At 29.3% G+C, this 26,060-nt stretch overlaps 2 protein-coding genes across 5 annotated transcripts in view; one reads left to right on the forward strand and one right to left on the reverse strand.

The window, feature by feature from the left end:
* LOC142325605 (uncharacterized) overlaps window positions 1-7,104 on the reverse strand; it is a 107,645-nt gene extending 100,541 nt beyond the window's left edge. For all 4 annotated transcript variants that reach the window (XM_075367553.1, XM_075367554.1, XM_075367551.1 and 1 more), the window contains exon 1: window positions 6,968-7,104. The gene's annotated coding sequence lies outside the window, so the exon portion shown is untranslated. The remainder of the gene's footprint in view (window positions 1-6,967) is intronic.
* Window positions 7,105-7,437: 333 nt separating this feature from the next.
* LOC142325606 (transmembrane protein 192) lies at window positions 7,438-23,883 on the forward strand. Its single transcript, XM_075367556.1, has 7 exons — window positions 7,438-7,568; window positions 12,813-12,914; window positions 13,175-13,291; window positions 15,582-15,696; window positions 17,500-17,661; window positions 21,907-22,009; window positions 23,446-23,883. Exons 1-7 carry the CDS (start codon window positions 7,536-7,538, stop codon window positions 23,579-23,581), a joined length of 768 nt encoding a protein of 255 aa, XP_075223671.1. The 5' UTR covers window positions 7,438-7,535; the 3' UTR covers window positions 23,582-23,883.
* Window positions 23,884-26,060: the final 2,177 nt, after the last annotated feature.

Consider the following 26,060-nt stretch of genomic DNA (forward strand, 5'->3'; position numbering starts at 1 on the left):
TAGATCAAAGGCACCTGCTATGATGTAAAGAATATTCCTTTTAGTATAAATTTTAGAATTATTAGAATGAGTGATACAGAAATTTAGTGCATCTGACTTGTTGTTCCATAGAACTCCTAGAGTACGTATGTTGTATTCTTGATTAGATGGTATGGATGAATTATGATTAGACATAGAAATACTGGAATTATTAGAATACCAAGAAGGAAGTGAAAAACCATAGTGTTTTAATAATTTGAAGATATCGTTCTATAATTGAACAACTTCATTTAGGTTATCTGAACCGTTCAGATCATCTATGTAGAAGTCATTCTTAATAACCTTAGAAGCTTATGGAAAATTATTTTCATTTTCAATTGATATTTGAATGAGACATCTTGTGGCTAAATATGGTGCACATGAGGTTCTATAAGTTACAGTTCGTAGTGCGTAATGTTTTATCTCTTGCTTTGGAGAATTACACCAGAGAATCTGTTGTAAATTACAATCACTGGAATTAGCCAGTACCTGTTGTTACATCTTTTTTATGTATGAGGTAATGACATAATTATGAATTCAGAATCTTAACAGTATAGAAAATAAATCTTGTTGGACAACAAGTCCAACTAGAAAAGTATCGTTAAGAGATAATCCACTAGTGGTTTTAGATGAACTATCAAAGACCACTCGAAGTTTGGTTGTTAAACTAGTTTATTTAAATAATGGATGATGGGGTAAATAATATATATTTAATTTGTCTATTAACAAATCATTGGAATTAAGTAATGACATACAACCCAAGTCCAAATATTCTTATATAAAAGTGGAATAGTCACATTTAAGATTGGAATCGTTGTTTAGCCTTCTTTCCAACCATAAAAATTGTTTCTTTGCATTTATGAAAGAATCGCCTAGCCTTATATGGTTTGGTTTACATGGTAATGTCACTACAAATTTACCTTGATTGCTTTGAGTAGAATTGAGGTGAAAATGTTTTTCACAAATAGAACTTTCATTAAATGGAATATCAGTATTAATCTCTTCAATTTCCCAGGTTCTCTAATGCAATCGAAAGATTTGTAAAATCCTTTCGACAAATAAAAGATGTAATGTTTTATTGCTCTTAGGGTTAATAGAGAAAAAACCACAGAGAATATATCCAAATTTGGTTTCTTGGAGAACAAGATATTTAAAGATTTGAATAAATTTTGTAGGTAAAATAAAATTCAATAAAATTGAGCTCCAATAAGGATGTCGATTTTACTTGTTATATTAAATTAAGGATCTGCAAGAAACAGATGAGGCAAATTGAAATGCAAAATATCCAAGGTACATGTTGGTAGGCTATTTGTTATTTTTGTTAGAATTGCACATTGAAATTGGAATGAAAAATTCACACATAAAGAATGCAGTGTTAATTCAACACTATATTCAGAATGAGAAAGTGTATTATTTCTTTCTGAGATAGGAATATCACTTTTCATAATTACAAAAATTCGCTTGAGTGCCAGAGTCTAGTAAAACTCGACATGTATCAGTATTACCATGTATATCATTGGTAATACATAATTCTGTAGATAAAATTATGTTTTTATTTTAATGCAATTTAAATGATGTGTGATTATGATTCTGACTTAGAATTAATATTATTTATATGAATAAGGGTGTTATGTTTTAGAGAACAAATATCACATAAGTTTAGAATAACATTTGTCAACTGAATAACCTTTAAGTAAACAATTGAAACAACATTATGTCATTCCAATAATTCCTTCCGTTCATCAACAGAAAAATGAAAAAATTTCTTACAATGTAAATTTTGATTGGAATTACAAATTAAGACATAGTATATAATTAAATTTTGAATAACAGCTAAAACTGCTTGCTTTAAGTATAAGTAAATGTTTATTAGTATTCAACTGACATATAAAGATACTTCATTGATAAAATTGGATAAATTAAAGATTCTCCCTTTATTGAATTTAGTTTTAAAATACAATCTGCACATGAGATGCAATTAAATGTTTATTGTCAAAACACCTTTTTAATAGATCTAGTGCAATTGCATAATTTTCATGTGTAATTGGTAAATTTTTAATGATAGCTAATGCTTTATCTTTCAAGGAAGAAATCATTTCTATTATGCACTAAATCACTAAGTAAATTATAATAATTTTGCCAATCAAGAATATTACCTCTGAAAAATGGTAAAATAATTGGTTGTAGTTGCATTTGCTTAGTTGCTGTAACTATATTAATGTCTTGATCAATGGTCGAATGCTAAACATTAAATGTTGTAATTCACACTCAAAACTGCATAAATTGTTATCAATCTATACACAATCTGTACAAATCCTGATCTTCTATTTCAAGTTGTGTTTGAATGGCATCATAATTGCCTTGCAACTCTTAAAGGTTACTTAATTTGATTCATAGAAGGTGAACATCAATAATAAGTTAGGAAACATTATATTTTTCTATAAAAGTACCGATTCTTGTTATAGAGGATTTAACCGATCCTCTCTTGTCTAATTAATTGTTATCTGTTCATTCTTAATTAATAATAATAAAACAATTAAATGAAAATTTTTTTTTTGTCATCAGTCATTTGACTGGTTTGATGCAGCTCTCCAAGATTTCCTATCTAGTGCTAGTCGTTTCATTTCAGTATACCCTCTAGTATGTGGCCTATAAGTCTGTCTCTTCTTTTAACTATGTTTTTCCAAATGCTTCTTTCTTCATCTATTTGCCGCAATACCTCTTCATTTGTCACTTTATCCACCCATCTGATTTTTAACATTCTCCTATAGCACCGCATTTCAAAAGCTTCTAATCTTTTCTTCTCAGATACTCCGATCGTCCAAGTTTCACTTCCATATAAAGCGACACTCCAAACATACACTTTCAAAAATCTTTTCCTGACACTTAAATTAATTTTTGATGTAAACAAATTATATTTCTTTCTGAAGGCTCGTTTAGCTTGTGCTATTCGGCATTTTATATCGCTTCTGCTTCGTCCATCTTTAGTAATTTTACTTCCCAAATAACAAAATTCTTCTACCTCCATAATCTTTTCTCCTCCTATTTTCACATTCAGCGGTCCATCTTTGTTATTTCTACTACATTTCATTACTTTTGTTTTGTTCTTGTTTATTTTCACGCGATAGTTCTTGCGTAGGACTTCATCTATGCCGTTCATTGTTTCTTCTAAATCCTTTTTACTCTCGGCTAGAATTACTATATCATCAGCAAATCGTAGCATCTTTATCTTTTCACCTTGTACTGTTACTCCGAATCTAAATTGTTCTTTAACATCATTAACTGCTAGTTCCATGTAAAGATTAAAAAGTAACGGAGATAGGGAACATCCTTGTCAGACTCCCTTTCTTATTAGGGCTTCTTTCTTATGTTCCTCAATTGTTATTGTTGCTGTTTGGTTCCTGTACATGTTAGCAATTGTTCTTCTATCTCTGTATTTGAACCCTAATTTTTTTAAAATGCAGAACATTTTATTCCAGTCTACGTTATCGAAAGCCTTTTCTAGGTCTATAAACGCCAAGTATGTTGGTTTGTTTTTCTTTAATCTTCCTTCTACTATTAATCTGAGGCCTAAAATTGCTTCCCTTGTCCCTATACTTTTCCTGAAATCAAATTGGTCTTCTCCTAACACTTCTTCCACTCTCCTCTCAATTCTTCTGTATAAAATTCTAGTTAAGATTTTTGATGCATGACTAGTTTAAACTAATTGTTCTGTATTCTTCACATTTATCTGCCCCTGCTTTCTTTGGTATCATAACTATAACACTTTTTTTGAAGTCTGATGGAAATTCCCCATTTTCATAAATATTACACACCAGTTTGTATAATCTATCAATCGCTTCCTCACCTGCACTCCGCAGTAATTCTACAGGTATTCTGTCTATTACAGGAGCCTTTCTGCCATTTAAATCTTTTAATGCTCTCTTAAATTCAGATCTCAGTATTGTTTCTCCCATTTCATCCTCCTCAACTTCCTCTTCTTCCTCTATAACACCATTTTCTAATTCATTTCCTCCGTATAACTCTTCAATATATTCCACCCATCTATCGACTTTACCTTTCGTATTATATATTGGTGTACCATCTTTGTTTAACACATTATTAGATTTTAATTTATGTACCCCAAAATTTTCCTTAACTTTCCTGTATGCTCCGTCTATTTTACCAATGTTCATTTCTCTTTCCACTTCTGAACACTTTTCTTTAATCCACTCTTCTTTCACCAGTTTGCACTTCCTGTTTATAGCATTTCTTAATTGCCGATAGTTCCTTTTACTTTCTTCATCACTAGCATTCTTATATTTTCTACGTTCATCCATCAGCTGCAATATATTGTCTGAAACCCAAGGTTTTCTACCAGTTCTCTTTATTCCGCCTAAGTTTGCTTCTGCTGATTTAAGAATTTCCTTTTTAACATTCTCCCATTCTTCTTCTACATTTTCTACCTTATCTTTTTTACTCAGACCTCTTGCGATGTCCTCCTCAAAAATCTTCTTTACCTCCTCTTCCTCAAGCTTCTCTAAATTCCACCGATTCATCTGACACCTTTTCTTCAGGTTTTTAAACCCCAATCTACATTTCATTATCACCAAATTATGGTCGCTATCAATGTCTGCTCCAGGGTAAGTTTTGCAGTCAACGAGTTGATTTCTAAATCTTTGCTTAACCATGATATAATCTATCTGATACCTTGCAGTATGGCTTTTTCCAAGTGTATATTCTTCTATTATGATTTTTAAAAAAGTCGGTCCCCTCTTTCATTCCTTTTGCCCAGCCCGTATTCACCCACTATATTTCCTTCCTTGCCTTTTCCAATGCTTGCATCCCAATCTCCAACGATTATTAAATTTTCATCTCCTTTTACATGTTTAATTGCTTCATCAATCTCTTCGTATACACATTCTACCTCATCATCATCATGGGCGCTTGTAGGCATATAGACGTTAACAATCGTTGTCGGTTTAGGTTTTGATTTTATCCTTATTACAATGACTCTATCGCTATGCGTCTTAAATGAAAAATAAATAATTTGATAATGAAGAAATAAGTTGTAGGCTGTATTTCAACTGGCAACCATAAACTCCTGTATTGAGCCATAAATTGATATGTTAAAGATTTGTTAGACATAACTTGAATCGTGTAACTGAAGATTGCCACAATAAATTAAATCTTCATATATTCTCAGTACAGAGGACCAAAAAAAATGTGTGTAAAAAACACATGCTTTATACATTTGTCAGTATTCGACACATTTGCTGCTGGATTCAATAAATACTTTGTTACTCTGTTAAATCATATTTTATTATCAGAATTCATATAGATTTAGATACAATGATATATTTATATTATTTGTAACCTTTTCATATTATTACTACATACAGAGTATTATATTAGTTTCATTGTTTTAAGTTACACTTATTATAAATTGAAATAACCTTTTAATATATTTTACTTTAATGTCTTTTTTAGGAAATGAATTATATCTTTGAACTAATCAGTAACACGTTTAAAAACACAAAAAAATACTTAACAATAGCATTTTATAGGTAAAATAATATATTATAAGCGCTGTTGAACTCAACTTGGATTAGCATAATTATACAGTTTATATAAGAAGAAAGGACTTATGATAAACAATAGATTGCTTATCACAAGAAAGGATTGCTTATGACATGAAACTGAACAGTAGATATGGTAAGGATCAGGAAAACACAACATCTATGTCAGAAAGTAGGTTTGGACTGCATGTGACCCAAGCATGGTCAAAGGCCATGCTGCAATATCATTACTTTAATCAATTACTATCAATTTTGTGAATTATCGAGGCCTGTCCAGATGCTAATCTGTTCTACAGAGAGTGATCAGGGTTAAGGTTAACATTAGAGTCACAATTAAAGTTAAAATTTATGTAGGGAGATTAGGGATAAATTACCAAGATAAGGTAATACTTGACACTATCTCATAGAACACTTGGTCAAATTTATGTCTAGACGGACATAAAATCATCTTGAATGGCTGACTTGGAAGTCTATTAAAAGTTTAGTTTATTATTTATTCCTTCCTCTCTTCACACAGTTCTAATCTTAACCTTTAAACGTTATGGTTAGAGTTGGAGTTAAGAAAACTAATATTTATCATCATACATTGTAAGGTAATTATCTGTCACACACGCGACTAATAGCACAGAACAAGTAGTTTAGTCTCTTGTTTCTCACTCTCTGTAGTGACTGCATTTCCACTTAACATAAATTCAGCCAAGTGTCATACAAAATGTTAGTAAGTATTGCCATTATCTATCCCTACCCTCAAGCCATAAAACTCTACACCTAACCTTAAGTCTAAACTCTCTACACAAGACGGACTACTATCTAATTTCAACATCTACATTGTCTTACCGCAAATATATTGTGGTAGATAAAGCAATGAATCATGTTTTTATGTTATTTGTCAACTCTAACACATCTACCTCACTCTTCAACAACCCTATTTCCATTTTATGATCATTCTAATTGAAATCCATCTATAAATCCTAACTATTCTATTAAGAATGAACTAACATTTTTAAAAAACATAAAAAATCACAAATAATACAACTTCGTCTAATACTTCACCATCTGTACTACAAAACAAGAGGAGAGCTCATTCAAGATAAGTTGATTTTATTTTCTATTATTTTGACGATAATACTTGATCTAGACTAATACTGAACCGATAAAACTACACTACGTTAATTGAAAATGTACGTTCGAAATTGCAGATGACACTTATCTGACCAAAGACGAAAGCAATGAAAGAATTGCATAGTGGTAAACAAAATTTTATTCCGTGTAATAACAAATTATTGTTTTAGTATTTCAATAAAACTTCTAACATGTCAACATTGTAACATTAAGAAAACACAACTTTTAAGTACCTCGACAAGAAATATATGAAAGAAAATTATGCTTACCTTATGAGTTGAATGAAATACCACAAACACTATACTGTTATCTGAGAGTTAACATCGTATACAATCCTTCTACAATAATTTAGCATTAGTAAAGGCAAACGAAGAATACGAACACAATCAACATATAAAATGGTGAACTAACACAATTTTATAATCCACTGCCATCTGGGTTGAGCTCATTTAGAATGTAAATTATGCATCTTAATATATTAATTGTGAATCTTATTTTTTAAACGTTCTCATAACGTTCAGATGAAATAAACAACAGTTTGAAAAAATAATAAATAGTGGCTAAGTTCTCTTAAATTAAGTGCAATACTTAGTAATTATGAACAAATAAGAAATCCTATTTAAAATAAAACGTTCAACTTATTTACAACACTCTTTTGTTATCTGATATTAATCTAATTGTTTTTATTTAATGAACTTAAATTTGAAACAAAAGGATTTTGTCTGATTAGTAAGAACTACAAGTATCGACTTTCCTTAATCGATAAGGATGTTTTGTTTATTTTCGTTCGACTCTATGGACGTAGGGGTTCGTTGAATAAATAGCTATTGTTGCGATATGTGTTGTTGGGATTCACTTTTCTACATGCCTGTAAGTTAATTAAAATCTGTAATTTAATTTGCTTGTTTTAAATTTTCGTTTCATTTATGAATGTTTGTACCCTCCGTTTTCTCTTTTAATTATCAAATTTGAGGTTATGCTTCAAAGAAAAATACAAATCACTAGACTGAATAAATGCGTTTTTTGTTATTGTTATAAGTAGGTTTACTCTAATTGCTATTTCAAAAGGTTACCTTATTACCACCCCATATTTTGTGTGTGTGGATTACATCTCTAGCTGATTTATTTACAAAATTGCTGAGGAATGAATGGATGCTTTACAATTGTAAATTTTACTTTGAAAATTTTCTTCTACTTTCTATATAACATTGAAGTTTTGTGCCATTTTCCACTTAGACTATTTATAACTGTAAATTTTTCTATTATGTTTAAAGTGTTATTTTTATTAATTAAACAAAAAAAGTTGTTAATGAATCTTGATAACCCTCTTTCCTTACATCACTATCATTGTACTGAGGTGAAGATATATTCCACAAATACATGTAAATGTATTTTATAAGCTTACAAAAGTCGCAAAATAATGTCATCATTTTCAGATGCCATTGTTGATTAAACTAACAAATTAAAAATTATTTATATAAATTTTATGAAGGACATGAACAAATAAACATTTCAATACTGTGTGAAGTTGGCTGGTTGGTCTGAAAACATTTCTACGAAGTTCAGCTGATAAATTTTGCACATATATACGTAACATGGGAATGAAAAGAGATACTGGAATGAAATAAAAAATGAAGTTTTCTTAATGCTTTTAAGGTACAAAATGCTTATGTCCATTTTGTACCTTTAGCTACAAAATGCAATATTTATTTTTCAATACAATTCCCATTTACACAGATACACTTTTCCCAATGTGTGACAAGTTTTTGCATTCCGTAACTGAAAAATTGTAGCGGTCTTTTTCACATCTAAGTGGTCACAGCTTTCTTCACCTCATCATTAGTGGTGTAATGATTACCTTTGAGATGTCTCTTGAGATGAGGGAAGAAGTGGAAGTTGCATGGAGCCAAATCTGGTGACTCGACTCCATTTTAACTGCTACTGAAAAAAAAAAAAACAAAAAAAACAGTAAACTGATTCGAACGCATTATCGCTGGTTTGTAGAGGGGGATTTTAGCTATCATGTGCTGCCACGCCCAACTTGATAGTACCTTTTGTCTCCATGTAGCACGCTAGTGTGCAAAATTTGTATATGTTGCTGGAACTTTATTGAAACTGGTCATTGTTTATTCAGTTTTATTGTAGAAATTAAGTAAAGTGTTCTTTTTTAGTGAAATATTCAAGAAGCACTATGAATGAAAAATAACATTTTGCCAGTGTTTGGTACTTTGCAAATTTCATTTATGGGAAATTATATCATTATATGAAATTATATCAAAAGGGAAAGGCTGTATTTGGGCTGATTTAAATCTTTTTGAAAAATAGATTGATGATTACCATCTACTTCTACTTGTGACACTTATAGGCATTATATGCATGAACAATAATTGCCTGCCGGCATTAAGTATCTGGCCAATGTCTCCCAAAAGATATATCTGCTGTGGTGATTGAAGATCAAACAATGTTGCTTTTATGCATGTGCTGAATTGTGTGTGGAAAGACCGGTCAGTTTGGATGGTTCGGACACGTAGCAAGCTACATACTGATCAAAATTTTTGGTAAGGATACTGTGTAACTAACAAGATACGTAACTCTGGTAAAAGTTGTTTCTGATGAAAAATTTCAATTGTGATGTAAAAGTTATGTCCTAAACAAAGTATATAACAAAAATTTCATCAAAATCAGAGGAGAGTCCTTTATTGTAAATATTTGTCCTTGACATCTATTGAAGGAAATTAATAGATATCTGTTTTGTAATTTTTTAGATGTTACCAATTCATCATTTTTTGAAATAGCACTTTTAATATCTTTCTGACTTCTGGTATAAACCACTCAATTTTTTAAGTAAAACTGCTTCTACATTATGTTCAAAGCCAGATAAAAATCCTTAGAAAATAAGAATAAATGCAGAAGTTCATTAAGGTTGAACTGTATTGCCACTATTATATTAGCGCTGTTTAATATGTGTTAAGCTTCTGTTTGTTTGAAAGCAAAATAACTCTGGCATAGGTACACTTTAATTCAGGCAACTGTAAACTTTTGCTAGCCTCTGTGGCACAAGTGGTAGTGTCTTGGCCTTCTATCTGGTTGTCCTGGGTTTTGATCTCAGTCAGGTATGGCATTTTTACATGCTATAAAATAGCCATTTCATCTCATCCTCTGAAGCAAATACCTAACTGTAGGTCCTGGACGCTAAAAAAAAAAACTGTATAACAAAAACTTCTAAACTCTATAATAAAAACTGTACTTGGCCTTCTATCTGGTTGTCCTGGGTTTGAATCCCAGTCAGGTATGGCATTTTCACATGCTATAAAATAGCCATTTCATCTCATCCTCTGAAGCAAGTACCTAACTGTAGGTCCTGGACGCTAAAAAAAAAAAACTGTATACGTAATCAAATGACATCAATTTAATATTATGATGATATTACACACACACACACATACACACACACAGGGTGTTTCGAAAATGGTGGGCCAGCTATACTTTTTCAGATTCTACTTGTAAAATAAACAAAAAATTGTGTAGCAAAATTGGCGATTTTTCCCCTGTCCGCCATTTTGTTATTTTTATATAAAAATGTATATCTCAATTTCAGATAGAAGAATCACATTAATATTTGGTAAACATCTTGGTAATAAAGTTTTAAAATTAGAAAAAAACCAGGAATTAAATATCTTTGCAAATTACAAAAGGGCGGCCTTGTGTATTTTTCTATCCATTATATCTCCCTGATATTTATGTTAATTTGATAAAATATTAAGCCTTTTATTTTGAACAAAATAACATTTTATTTTTTAAAATCAGTTAACAAATAACCAAGCTATGACAGAAAATTGATGTAATTTTGTCTGTTTTCATGTCCTTCACTTTACATTCAATTTGATTAAATATTAATTGTTTTATTTATTGTTAATTCTAGTATTGTAAATTAGTATCAAATTAAGTAATAATTTTCTCACAATAAGATTTAATATTAAATAATAAAACAATTGATATTAATTTTTCACCTTTGAACAATTTTACACAGCGACTATTACTGTTCATCATGTTAATGTAAAAATGAAGCTTCCTTCAACACGAATGGTGTTCAAAACTATCACAACCAACATATCTGGAGACAAGAATCCTCATGGTACCTTCCAAAGTAGCAGTCAATGAAGATTTTCACTGAACATATGGGCAGGTATTTTTAATGACTATCTTTTGGGTTCTGTCATTCTACCAAATCGTTTAAATGGAGAAAATCATTTACTCATTTAACTGAAAATTTTTCAAATTTTTTGAAAGACCTATCTCTACAATTAAGAGGAAATATGTGGTTTCACCTTGATGGAGCTCCAGTCCATTTCAGTCAGTTGGTATCAGATTTCCTGCATGAAACTTTCCATGAAAAATGGATAGGTTGTGGAGGGCCAGTGCCCTGGCCTGCCCGATCACCTGACTTAAACCCTCTTGACTTCTACCTGTGGGCCATTTGAATCATATTATTGTTTATTAAACCCAGCATTGAGAATCTTCAACAAAGGATCCAAAATGAATTTCAAGAAATTACGAATACTGGAATGTTTGAATGCTTAAGACAATCTCTCAAAAAAGGCTGGAGGAGACTTGTGTAATTTCAAGTGGTGGACACTTTGGACATCTTGATAACTTTTTAATTAGTGAATGTTGTGCAATAATTAACATAAGATTATCACAGGTAGTTGTTTTAGTTTTTTAATTATTAGTTATATTATTGTGAAAAACTTATTGTGTAATTTGATATACTAATTTACAATACTAGAATTATCAATAAATAAAAGCAATTAATATTTAATTGAATTGAATGTAAAGTGGAGGACATGAAATAAGACACAAAATTACATCAATTTTCTGCCATAACTCTGCTATTTAACTGATTTAAAAAAAATAAAATTGTATTTTGTTCAAAATAAAAGGCTTAATATTTTAGCAAATTAACATAAAACTAATATTTACGGGATATAACAGATTGAAAAATAAACATGGCCGCCAATTTGCAAAGGTATTTAATTCCTGAATTTTTTCTTATTTTAAAACTTTATTAACAACACGCTTATAGTAATGTGATTCATCTATCCGAACTTGAGATGTAAATTTTTATATAAAATTAAGAAAATGGTGGACAGGGGGAGAAATTGCCATTTTTGCTAAGGATATTTTTTGTTTAGTTTTAAAAGTAGAATCTGAAAAATTATAGGCAGCCCACCATTTTAGAAACACACATATATATATATAATGATATTTAATATCATTAAACAATTAATGATATTATAATACATTTTACAATTAATTAGCAAGTATTTTGAAAGTAGTGTATATCCATACAGAAAACAAAATTTATAGGGGTTTTTTGGTAAATTGACTGTTTAATAAAAAATTGTTTTGGAAGGATGTATTCTGGAGTAAATCAGTAAATTTAAATAACTTATATGTGAATTATCATTTACCCATGGGTGTAATACATCAACCAAAATTGAAAATGTAGTGTGATGTCTGAGGTTCAGCAAGTCATTTGAAAAATAAAAGTCATCAGATAATGACAATTTCTTTTTTTATTTTTGATTGAAAAACTTCATCTCAGCCATTTTAATTCTGAACTCCTATGCTTTAGAGAATATCTCTTTCTGCTCGGTGAAGTTCAGAAAAAAAAAATTATAAAAAACATGATGCTTACCCATTAAAAAAGTTAATGGGTTTAAAGGAATTTGTCTCAAAATCTATTGTACACGCAACAAAATTATCTTTTACAATGTTTTGGGGGTTTTGGGGGTCTAGAAAGATGATGCAAGAGGCGAGTGGAGAAAAGCCTGATCAATCAAAATCTTTCTTTAGTGCAGAGAAACTCCTGGAATGGGGTTAATTTGGTGTTAATAAAAAGAAATTATTGAGAAAATTAAGGCATAATTTCTATTTATAGATTTCTAAATCTGTAGTCCCAGATAATTGTTTTGTCTATTAACAGTGCTTCAGAACGAATTACAATTAACAATTTTTTAAAGATTTAAGGTACAAAAATTTTTAGTTTTTGTACAATTAAAAAATAAAATTGATAAATATAATTTTAAGAATATTATTTACTTTCTGTTGTAGAGCAGTGACCTACAAACTTTGATTCATCCTGTTACATCTAATAATCATCAATATGCCAAAGTGCCTACAATCTGGACAGCATCATTATACCTTATATTATGTGTAAGTTAAACTGTTCTTTTTTTTAAGGTTCTGTTGTTAAAATTCATTTAAGTTCTTGTCAAAATGCATGTGATATTAACACAGAAAATTATTGTTAAAGTAATTTTTATATTATACTTTATTTTACTTTTTGTATTAAAAATGTATAATCTCCCTGATTTTGAATTTGAAAATTTGGCAAGTGTGGTTAATTTTAAATGTTTTACTGTAAGAAGGCCTTTAGGTACTAAACATTTTATTTTATTTATAATTTTTTGCAGGCAATATTTGAATTGGCTGGCATCTTAGTAGCTGTTAATTGGCCTTCGAATGCAACTCATTGTGATCCTCTGTATATATTGTTATATAGTCATGTTGCATTCTGGTTTATTACTTTGGTAAGTGTTAAATAATGTTTACTGACTTGGGTAGAATATATTTGATTTTATATGCTGCTGTTTATAAATTGTTTTGTGATTCTTTAGAACATTTACTGATAAAATTAAATTATCTTAAATAAACCATCTATCTAGGATTAAACATTTGATATTTGGGTAGTGATATTCTTTTTGGTGGTTTATTTTCATTAACACTTTCACTGCTGGAAAAAAATTAATATACTGCTCTGTACATTGATTTTAACTTATATTAATAATCAGTAATAGTAAGTAATTTAACTTGTTATTAAAAAAATAGATATTAAAAATATGTTGAGATCCTAAAAAATAGATAATCAGCAATGTGTGGTGCATACTGGGGATTGATAAGTCATGGTTTCTTATTTGTCATCTTGAGTATGCATTTAAATACAGTATTTTTCAATTCATTCCACTAATTTGAAATGTAAAATCATTTCTGTGTTTATTAAAAAATTTAATATTGAAATATGTGTAAGCCTTAAAAAACCAGTCTGTAAATAACTTTACTGTATATTTTATTGTAATATCTATTTTAATTAACTTTGCTGTTAAAAATGGTTATTGCAGAAACAGACAGAGGAATGTTAAAAACTTTTTTTTTTTTTAATTGTCATTATACTTATTTTTACATGAAAATAATTTTTAATTACACAGAAATTATATAAGAAATTGAGTATTTATTTAAATATTACGAAGTTAAAAATGAAATAAATTAGTTTTAAAAAACAAATTAATTATAGACAGTTCTTGACTCCAAAAACAGGAAAAATTACTGCAGATAATAAATGAGAGCATCAAGAAATTGCAGACTTGGAAAGTTCTACCAAACTATCAGAAACAGACACACTCACCAATAATGACAACAGATGGTTTACTATCACATGCCTGAGCATGCTTTTGTGCACGGTCAGCAGTAAATGTTAAAAAATAATAATTTTCTGAAAACGAAACGTGATATAATACAATATATATACTTATTACGTCTACAATACTTATTAAAAAGATTTGATACAACTAAACAAAATACAATATTAAACAAATAATTTTAATTAAACAATAGCATCAGTTTACAAAGCTGTATGTATGATAAAAGACCAGTCCATTCTAGATGAAAAAGTATGTTCTAGATATGAAGGCAATCTTTGAGCTGACCTTGACAATCTTTTGAATGCCTACCAGTATCAATATAAACAAGTATTCATTTATCTAATACAGACCAGACTAAATGATTAAATTCTTTCTCTAAGGAGTGTGTTTGATTTAGATATAAGGTTAACTTAGTAAACAAAATTATAATATCAGGGGTGGCTTAAATATAATGCACAGTCACTCATAACTTGCAAATGAAACAGGTTTGTTTACTGTCATAAAAGTAACTTAACTTTTATGTCATAAAAGTTCATTTATTTGCTACAAAAATTTGGATTTATTTTTCCGTATAGTTACCATTTCTCCCTACAGTAAACCAATTTTTTCATTCCATCAATGAAGAATGCCTGGCGGCCTTTCCTGATCCTTGACCTCAATGCATCCTTCAGCTGACAATCCATGGTGAAATGAATACACTTCAGTATCCCTCTTTATTTGCAGAAAGACATGAAAATCACAGGGCACCAAATCTGGTGCATATGGAGAAAGTTCAAACTTCAACTTCCCTATTGTTTTAGACATTCTGATATAACAGGTTTTCTTGACTCCATAACAATGGTGACAGACAGAAATTGAAAAATTAGAGGACTCTGATAACAAGTTTTAGAGTGTAAATATTAGAGAAATGAAAATATAAGATGATAGCATATGCCGCTTTGTGCATCATTGTGTTCTCTCTTTACGTTTCAGTGTGCATTATATTTTAACCCTTTTATTACATTTAAAAAAAAAAAATAAAAGTTTTTTACTTGTACTTGCATAGTTTTTACCATAGTCGTAGCTATTTGTAAAAAACAAAAATTTGAGATTTAAACTACAAGATAATTTTTTTTTAAAATCGTTTTTAAAAACTTACCAAATAATTAAAATAAAAATTTTCCTGAAAGATGTTCAGTAAAAAGTATTACACAATTGGAGTTTGTTGAAGCTGTATTACAAACTGTGTGAATATTAATTAATGTGAATCTCTTAATTTTAACATTTAGAATTTTGAAGTATGGACAGAACCACTACCTTGGTTTTGTCCATACTATTAATTTTGTTATTCATTTTATTTTTAAGTTTTGTATCAGGTTTTTTATAATAAACTGATTCTGAATATTAATGATATTTTTTTTAGATAGTTGACCATTATTTTAAGTGGAGACATCACTTATTATATTTAAAGGGATATTTAGAGTTTTCAGAAGTGCTAAAAAAATTATCAGCTTTTCCTTTTTTGATCGTTTCTACATGTAAGTATAGTTTAGTTATTTCTATTCCATGCTATTTTATACGATAATGTGTGTGTGTTTTTCAAGAAGTATATTATTGTGTGGAATACATATGAGTAGGGCTGGGCAAACTGATTATAAAAAACAAACAAAAAATTAATTCCTCAGTACTCTCCCCTAGCTTTTATTATGTCATTAAATTGTAATTAATAAGTCTTCATGGCCTGACAGATAAGACTATAAAAAAAAATATTCACTACATGAGGAAGCAATGTAAGTTACCTAAAGAACTTGATTGCACAAATGTAGAAAGATTTTCAAAACTTAGTTTGAATGAATCGATTAAATGTTAGTTTAATTAAATACATTAGATTTCTTAGTAGTTGATTTTTTGTCATTCTTATGCATACATGTAAATATTATTTTATATGTAAATTTATACACCCTTGTGCAAATTATTGAAAGAAAGCTATTTTTGCAGTATAAATTGTTTCTTTATAAAGACAAACAAATAAAATAGCTTAAATTAATATAATTAATAGTTAGTGTGGCCTCCGTTAGCTTTAATTAACATATTAATCATATTAGGTATTGAGCTGAAACCAATAATTTACACTTTCTGCATGCCTCTGTACCATGAAACCACATCCATTAAGTTATGAAATCATCTTCTGTTTAGTTATACAATTCATTTTCCTGAACTTGTGCTTGTAAATGGACTACAGGTTTTCAGACAGATTCAAATCTGGCGAATTACCAGGTTAGATGAGTACTTTTATTATATCTTTATACCTTTTTTGAAACATGGCACCATCCAAGGATCTTATGGAAACATGGCAGATCCATCAGTCTAAAGTTTTGCTAAGGTAACACCTTCACTCCAGGAATGTTGTGATTGTTTCGCATTCATCATACTTCATTCCAAGTGATAACATCTCTTTTAGAGGATGATTCATGGTATGGTTTTAACTTTTCACAATCGGCTGTTTATGCATGCCTCACTTGCATTTCCTAAATAATAATTGGGATTTGTCAGAAAATAATACCTTTCTCCAGTCTTAGTCCAATCCTTATATTTTCTAACCCATTCAAGTTGTTTTTTCATCATCCAAATTGTTTTTCACTAGTCTATGAACCCTCCAACAATCTTTAGTGAACCATTGAGATATGCGCTTAAGTCTAGGGCCGTGCAAGATCTTTTTGAAGGTCCAAACTGTTTTTTGAGGATATATCTTTTTTTTAACAAAAAAAGTGCCATCTCGTAAAGTGGTAGTCTTTATCCTCCCTCATTTTCCTTTATGTTTAGGTGATTTTGAACTGGTCTCATTTTTCAGTTTAATAATTCTTTTTTAACAAACCTTAAATACATCTTATGTCTGTTCAATTTATCTTATTCAGTAAAGGAAGTGTTTTCATATAAAGTCATCAGCCCTCTTCCTAGATATTAAATCCATTATTAAAAATTCTCTTTTTGCACTACATATATTTAAAAACACAGTATGAAGTAACTCGAAAAAAAGGTTTGAGCAGTTACAGAACCACAAACCAATTTCTAAAAACCTTTAAATATACTCTATTGATATTGAGAGAAAAAAATTGAAAACAGGTTGGCCAGTCATGAAATACAACATTTTATTTCTTTCAATTTACACAAGGATGTAGTTCTTGTACATACTAATAGCTCTGATTTTATTTATTTTTCTATTTACTGGTATTTCTTATTAGTTATTTATTAATATTATAACAATAATTTATTGTAGCATGATAAGTATGTATGATTTTAGAACCTGTTCATTTTTATTTAAACTTGTTTTTTTATTATAGGGAATGCTGGTTTACTGTTAATGTTAACGCTGTACCATCAGTTTTTTAAGGAAATAGAACCTGCCTGTTCTTCACATGATTTACGATCCCCAATTATCGGTGGACTTTTACTTTTTACATTAGAGATTATACTAATTTTTATATGCATCATCAGGTACATATGTAAGTACATCTATAACTCTTATGCATATTTGCTCCACATCAATCATCTATAGTTGATGGGGAGTTAAAAGTGGTGGTAATGAATTCCTAAAAAAAAATTTAATTTAAAAAATATTATTTCTTGCATCATTATTTTTTTCTCTGCGGTGAACAAGATGAAAATGAAGCTGGTCACTTAGCGGTGAATGTTAGATTCATTTCAGTGTTTTGGAATGCCAATATGGATCAGCATATTCAGCTCTATGAAGAAGGGAACAGAAAACTATTTAACTTCCTACTTCTTTTCCTACTACTTTTTGGAAGACCGGTATGCGATGCTTAGAAAAATTTATAGTTTATATACCATTTTCAGGGTTAATTTGCTTTTTCATTTTCAAGTCTCTTACAATTATTTGAATTGTATTATATATGTGCTCATAATTACATCCATAACTGTAATTCATCAACTCAATTTCATTGTCAATAGTTGATAGATGCGGAACATCTACCAACTATTGACACTACTCAATATTATTTATACAAACTTTCCAATTAAAAAAATAATAAAAGAAAAAATAGTTTTAATCAATTTCATCAATTTGTAAAAATGTAATTATTCTTAATTTATAAATTATTTTCTTGTTATTTAAGGTTATTTATATTTTTAATACTACCTGTTTGAAACTCTTTGCAAGATTTTATGTGCTCTTGTTCAAAATCCTTTTTGAACTTTCTCACTCTTGGCGCAGTGTATAAAATTATTTTATCTTTTTTACAATAACCAAATTGGGTCAATCCATTTGAAGTGACCCAAGGGTGTTTGCTTGACCAATTCAAAAAAAATTGAAACTTACCCACTTGTTTCCTACATGTCTCAGGACCGTAAAACTATTTTTTTAATTTAAGCAGTTTACCTGTGGCGGCAATTTTTGTTAAGGTGCGCACACCTATTTTTGTGATTGTAAGGGTATATGGAAAAAAATCATAACTAAAAAAACTATTAAGGAAAGAAAAGCAATTTATTCATGTTAAGGTAAAAGATTGGTCCAGCCCCATCAGAGTTATTTGAAGCCAAATTTGAATTTAAAAAAAAAAATTATTTTTCAAAAATTCATTAACATTTATGAGTAAGTATATCTCTATTAATATTATTTATGGTAAAACTACTAACATATACCTATATATAAAAAATAATTCAAACTGTGTATGCCATCCCTGCCTCTTGAAAAATATTACCAAAAGTGAAATTTCAGTGTTTCATGTTCAACTTTATTGATAATTTTCTCATAGAAAGAAGTGAGATAGGTAAATAAACCACTGGACTGATCGTTTACCTTGAGAAAATATGAAAATTGCTTTTTGTTTCATTCTTGTAGGACCAATAGTTTTTTAATTATGATTTTTAACGTAAACACTTACAATCATAAAACTAGGTGTGCATGCCTGTAACAAAAATGGCAGTGTCAGGTAAACTGCTTAAATAAAAAATTAAAAAAGAAATAGTTTTAAGGTCCAACATCTAGAAAACAAGTGGGTAAGTTTCAATTTTTTTTTTTAATTGGTCAAGCAACCAGCTTATGTTTTTTTGGGACACTTCAAATGGATTGAACCAATTTGAACAATTGAACAAAGTTTGACAATTATGATTGAAGTTACACCTACCTGCATGACATATACATGTCTTTAGATAGGATTTGAAAACGTGCAACAGAATAAAAACTGTTAACATTTTAAGGAATTAGGGTTAAAAAGAGAATGAAAGAATTTTTTTTATGACGTGTATAAAAATCGGTTAGAAAAGAAATATAAGATATGATCCAGTACAGATAAAAGCGAGACAAGAATTTAGTCGTATTTCTTTTCAATTTTATATACTAACAATAAAATATGTAAAAGAAAAGTTGGAAGTGGAGAAACTGAGTAAAAAATATTTAAATTCATTAATGATGTTATTTTAGATGAAATAAAAATGACTTAGAAGTACTGAAAGGTTTATTAATTGATAAAAAAAATTAATTTGAAAATAAATAAAATAAAACAGTTAAATGAAACAAAAGAAAAAATGTATTAATTGTTTAGATATATGTGCATTAGATTCCAGAAACTATTTTGCTTTTAAAATTATTAATGATTGATAATGCAAGAAAGTATTAAAGGAGGGTTAGAAAGAACAGCTTTTATGCAGAAAAAGAAACTTACTAGTATTAAATATAGATTTAGGAATTAAATATAAATATTTGTACAGAATGTAGCATTGATTGGCAGTGAAACAAGGACAATAGCGAAGTCAAAGAAAGAAAGAGGTTTTAGAAACGTGGTATTATACATATTCATTCACAAAACCCATTTATTTAATATCAAGAATAATTTATTATGATATAGGAAACTTATGAATTTCTTTCCAGTTAAGTGTCACAGTAAATGTTCAAAATGTCCACCTTGAGCATCAATGTAGATGTCAAAATTGTTTATGTTCATTGCATCTTTAGAGTTTCTGTACTAATGTTAGAGATGTTGCCTTAACTATTTTCTTTCAATTCATCCAAAGTGTGCAGATTGTAATTTGAAAACATACCATTCAGGTGACCCGACAAGTAAAAATCTATAGTGAAAGATCCAGGACTGCGGATGCCATAGTTCTCAGTAAGTAACAAATCACAGAAAAATTGATGTAACAATTTTCACAGTCAGATTAGCAGTGTGGCATACAGTACCCCATATCGCTGTATTCAACAGTTTTGATTTTCAGTTTCAAACAAGGCTGCAAAACTTATAATATTTTCTTAATAATGTTCTGCAGTTAATTTTTCTGTGAAAAAATGGGTCTGACTACTCTTCATTATGAAATCTCATATCAAATACCAACCTTTTGAGAACACAGTAGGTAGCCTTTCATAAGAAATGTGAGGATTCTTGAAACTCCATAATCTATTTTTTTTGGCTGTATATATTAAGAAAGATGAAACTGTGCTTCATCTGAATAAAAAGCACTATCCAAAACATAGAAACTTGAATTAAATGTTTGAATCCGTATAGTACTGAAGTATCTATTAAAGTGAGATACTACTACTTATTCTTGCATTACCCAAATTATGTTACACGTGTATAAAATTTTTCTTTTTAGCCCTATGAACACTGATTAAAAAAAAAGTCTGTTGAGAGATTTTCCTTATAAAATATAATTATAAGTACTTAAAAAATTTAAAAGCAACTGATGAATGTCATGTAAACTGACATCATATAACTCGGTTGGACGACTGAAAATTTATGATCGTATACGTTTCTTGTTTCATAAAATCTAGACATCAAATGAAAAAATTGATTTATTTGGTGCTGCGCTTTTGAAAAAGTTAGTCATAAAAACATTCAGAATAATACTGAATGATTAAATAATGTTCAAAAATAAATATATTTTGGACTAGTGAAAATGGCATGGTGTTATATTATTGTGAAACTATTGACTTGGGCAGAGGAATGTGATCTATACATTTTGACATAGACTAGTTACACAGTCTCAGCAAAATATCTATTTACCAGGAACCCTGTAATAACAAACTTTCAACTGTAGAATTGGGTTTGTTTTGTGGCTTGCGTGACTGTGAACTTTCTGTAGAAGAATATTGAAATTTAATCGGGTTGAAAAAATTTGAAATGAAGACAACAAAGATGAATTAAGAGGAAAAAAGCACGCATGTTAATTCTTACTTAAAGATTTGCTTAAAACTAGGCTGATGTATTGTGCAGTAAAGGGTACTTTAATTTAGTAATGGAAGTAAATTGTAACAGTTATAAGCAAAATTCAATAATTAAAATGTAGGAATGTAATAAACATATTCAAATTAAAAATTTGCATGGGAATAAAAAGAAATGGAAATTCATTTGTGTAATGATTGAAATCAAAAATGTAGGTTTAATTTCCTGAACGATTATGTAGCACAGAATTTTATGAAAGTAATGAAATTATAACGAAAACTAATGCAAGTTGTAGGTAAGAAATTACGTAGTTAATTCAATAGCAGATTTTACTGTTATAAAGGTGTTCATTCAATTCAGTCCCTTTCGCATTCTTTCTCTTGTTTTGTGAATCTACATTCATAAAATGTTATTAAAGTTGAATTTTAAATTGTCTTTTATGCTAATCACCTTCATGTTTTTTTTTTTTTTTAGTTTTATTAAACTTTATGGTATGTGTCTTCATGAACAAATATGATAATTGTAAAGGTTTTTAAATGTTAAAGATTTTCGTACTTACGGTATTTGTTGCAGATAAAGTTCGTATGTTCAATCTGGAGAATCATTTGCCAGATGTACATGGCAGTGAAAGGATGGCACCATTACATTCGTTTGTTTCTCATGAAGTTGGATTTAGGTGAATGATTTACATTCAGTAAAGCGTGAAATATTATCCTTTTAATAATTTTTTTTTTGTATACTGTAAAATAAGTTTTTATTTTTTAACCGTTATTCATTTGCATGTATTTTCATACATTAATTGTAATGAAATGCACCAATTTTTTTTTAATTTTGTTGCTTGGGAAGTTGTTCTGATATCCTCTTGTAAATTTCCATATAACTTAATGAATGACTTATTAAGTAAAAAAATACACAGTCTATGTAATTGAGAACAAATAGATTTCAAATAACATTGCTTATTTAGAATGGATAAAGAATCGCTTTTTATTTTTATTTGCTTTTTTGTAAAGTTAGTTTTTGTTGCTTTTTTTGTTTTTCTTAATTTTTTTTTTCTTAATAGAGAAATTAATTTTGGTATCACTTTTTAGAATAAAATATGTTTTATTACCTATTAATTAAGTCTTGGTTGAACATATTGTCATATGTCAGTAGTTAACCTGGTGAAACATATTTACCTCCTCTGTAATTCTCCGTATTTACTTTATAATTTAAACATTTTTAACTTATTTAACGTTGGAAAAATGAACGTTAATTAAAAGTTTCTTTGTGTAATTAGATAAAACAATGTTTCAGTGAATAAATTATGTGGTTGAAATAAAATTCCGATGAATATTACCAGAGTGTAATGAATTGAGTCATAGCTCACTTTTGTGTTGTTTGATTCACTACAGCGGTTGCTCATACGCTGCTGCCACAATGTAATGTTTCTTCATGACCTTTGGCTGGGAAGTCTGATCATCTCCCATGCAGCCTTTACACCAAGAGATTATCACCTGTTCCTTTGTCTCAACAACAGCAGAAAAATAGAATACGATTTATACTTCAAAGAGCGATAAAAATGTTAAACAATATATTCTTTATTTTTTTTTGTCAAGAATAGTCCTTTGAAACTTAGTCCTTTCTGAATAATCTTTCATAAATCCTGCATCTGAATTTTCTATTTTGCAGTTATTTGAAGGCGAATAATGTAGTACACTGTAAAAATATGCATTTGAAAGATGCTGCTCCACGAATCAATTTGTCACACACCAACTACAGAATATTGACATTAACTGCAAAAACGATACGGCTGCCCTCCTCGATGTACATGTTTTCTACTAAGCCTTGCATATTCTCAAGCAAACACAATTCAACCTACCGGGCTATTAATTATAGCGTGAAAAAATATCTTGTTGAATAGTTTCAATATGAGAGTGATTGGAATTCTTCAAAATTTAATGAACAAGTAGCATGATTTTATCGTTGCGTATTTCTGTAATTTAGACCTCTTGCTGTAAATAAATGTGCCATAGTTCTATCGGTGATTGGAAGAAAAAATCATAATTTATAACCTAATCTGTGGTTTTTAATTTGTTTTTAAAAATTACGTTTTAATATTTATTTTGTTTTCAGAGAGGAAGTGCACGGTTTAGAAGAATTATTGGAGAAGCAGGCCGATTTAATAAAATTTTTAAAGAATGAAAATGAAGTTTTAAATAAAAAAATACTGACATTAAATTGTCAAATGAGAGGAGAAGCTATTAATTAATTTTATTGTGTAGTATGTTAATATTTTGTATTATAGGATACAATTTTATTCTTTTAACAATGAATGTTATATATACTGTATACATGTATATTTTTCTATAACAACTAGGTATTAAGTGTTATCTTAAATCTCACTGTTGTAAAGTATATATTTGTATTAATATATAAATATAGTCTTATGTGTGTAAATTTTGTAATAATATTTATTTTAATAACGTTTCACTTATTTATAAGCTAATCAATAGATTATTATGTAAAATAATTTTGTAAGTTATTTGAAGAAATTAAACATTTAATTATTTATGTTTGTGTAATTTGAATTTTTTAACATGTATGTTTCTGTTCTACTAATCTGAATAATTTTTTCACAAATCCGAACAATAAGAAAGGTAATAAATAAGAAGGTAAAAAATCTGAAGAAAAGTAAAATGGCAAAGCAGAGAGAGGAAGCAATTTTTATAAGAGATAATTTATTTATGCAACTCTCGTTACCTAGAGCTTTACCTACGGCGTTACAACTTAGGTGGGATCACTATTTCACAAAAAATGTTAATCGATGTCTGTTACTCCACATAAGCAGTAGCTTTTTTTAATGGGACCATAAATTTTCTATGGGATAAGAATCCAGGCTTTGTGGTTGCCAATCTAAAATACTAGATTCCTGACCCATTGATTGATTTTGCTTTGAACGTTGAGTTTTGACCCTGTTTATATTGGCGTCCTTCAATGGCATATTATTAATTGTATATAATTTTGATTTTAAAATATTTATATATATACCTTAGATAAGCGTTTAGACTTATTCTTACAATTCATTGACTAGCTGTTCTTATTTTCTAAAATTTTAACAATTTCTTTACTCTGACACATCATTTGTTATTATTAGGTGGACAAGTATTCATTTAACTTAGATAATTTGCTCACCCTTATATCCAGGTTAGAGTTTTAACTTTTTTTAATTTTTTGAATAGTTGAGATTTAACTTGAGTATTTATCTTTACAAGAGTATTTTTTATAGAGATATGATTTTTTGAAAATGAAGTAACATAATTTTCCAAAATTCTATAAAGTTATTAAAAATTACCATTGTATTACAACTTTTAATAATTTGAAATGAGAAATCACAGACTATAAATGATAAAAATAAGGACAACAAAGAGAGTTTAAAAAGTTAATCTGTAACATAGCAAAAGTCAAGATATTTTAAAATTACTTTGTAAAGTTTAACTTCTAATATAACTGTTATTTTTGGTAAGTACATCTTTTCAATTTTGTTCCAGATCAAAACATTACAGTAGTTCAGTCTAACAAAGCAAAGATTTTTTCAGAGATAAAGTAAAAAAAAGCTGTCTTGAGAGAAAACAAGAGATTGCAAGTGTTAAAATAATAAAACCTATAAAAGAAAGTCTTAAGGCAGTTTGTAAAGCCAAAAAGAAACAAAAATAAAGTTTATTATAAAAATATCTAGAAAGAACTGAAAGGAAGACAAGCAGTAAAATACAGAATATAGAAATATAATATAAAAAGTATCAATAATTAAGTAAAATAAAAGAACACAGATGATAGAACAATAATGTTATTGGTGGGGTGGAGTGGCACATCACCCACCCCACCCCAAAAATAATTTTTTACTTTTGGGTACCAACTTAAAAATTTAAATTGTGTAAAAAGTAGAATAAGTAATTGTAAAAGTAAAATGAAATATTTAATACTAATAATATTTAATATTTATGCAAGTCATCCCTCCTCTATGAATCATGAGACCTTGCTGTTGGTGAGGGGGCTTGAGTGCTCAGGGATACAGAGTAGCTGGACCGAAGGTGCAACCATATCGGAGAGGTATCTGTTGAGAGCCAGACTAAGGAATGATTCCTGAAAGAGGGCAGCAGCTCTTTCAGTAGTTGTTAGGGGCGTGAGTCACAATGACTTAAACGGCCGTATCAACATCACTCAGTCCTCTGAGTACTGCGCAGCTGAAAGCAATGGAAAACTACAGCTGCTTTTTTTCCAAGAAAATGTGGCTCTCTGCATTTTCACATAGCAACAATGGAGGCGCCTTCCTTGGTAAAATATTCCGGAGGTAAAATAGTCCCCCGTTCGGATCTCCGGGTGGGGACTACTAAGGAAGGGGTCACCAGAAAATTAAAAAATAACATTCTACGAGTCGGAGCGTGGAATGTTAGAAGCTTAAAAAAGGTTGGTAGGCTAGAAAATTTAAAAAGGGAAATGGATAGGGTGAATGTGGATATAGTAGGAATTAGTGAGGTTCGGTGGGAAGAGGAAGGCGACTTTTGGTCAGGTGATTTTAGAGTAATTAACTCAGCGTCAAATAATGGGCAGGCAGGAGTAGGTTTCGTGATGAACAAGAAGATAGGGAGGAGAGTGGAGTATTTCAAAATGCATAGCGATAGAATCATTGTAATAAGGATAAAATCAAAACCTAAACCGACAACGATTGTTAACGTTTATATGCCTACAAG

Source organism: Lycorma delicatula, chromosome 5 (assembly GCF_047948215.1).
Source record: "Lycorma delicatula isolate Av1 chromosome 5, ASM4794821v1, whole genome shotgun sequence".
NCBI lineage: Eukaryota > Metazoa > Arthropoda > Insecta > Hemiptera > Fulgoridae > Lycorma > Lycorma delicatula.

Excerpts from the sequence above, each read along its gene's own strand:
- LOC142325606 (XM_075367556.1), top strand. The coding sequence starts at position 7,536 with ATGTGTTGTTGGGATTCACTTTTCTACATGCCT. Across the intron at positions 12,915-13,174 it reads CATTATACCTTATATTATGT|GCAATATTTGAATTGGCTGG; the intron begins GTAAGTTAAACT and ends AATTTTTTGCAG. Across the intron at positions 13,292-15,581 it reads CATTCTGGTTTATTACTTTG|ATAGTTGACCATTATTTTAA; the intron begins GTAAGTGTTAAA and ends TATTTTTTTTAG.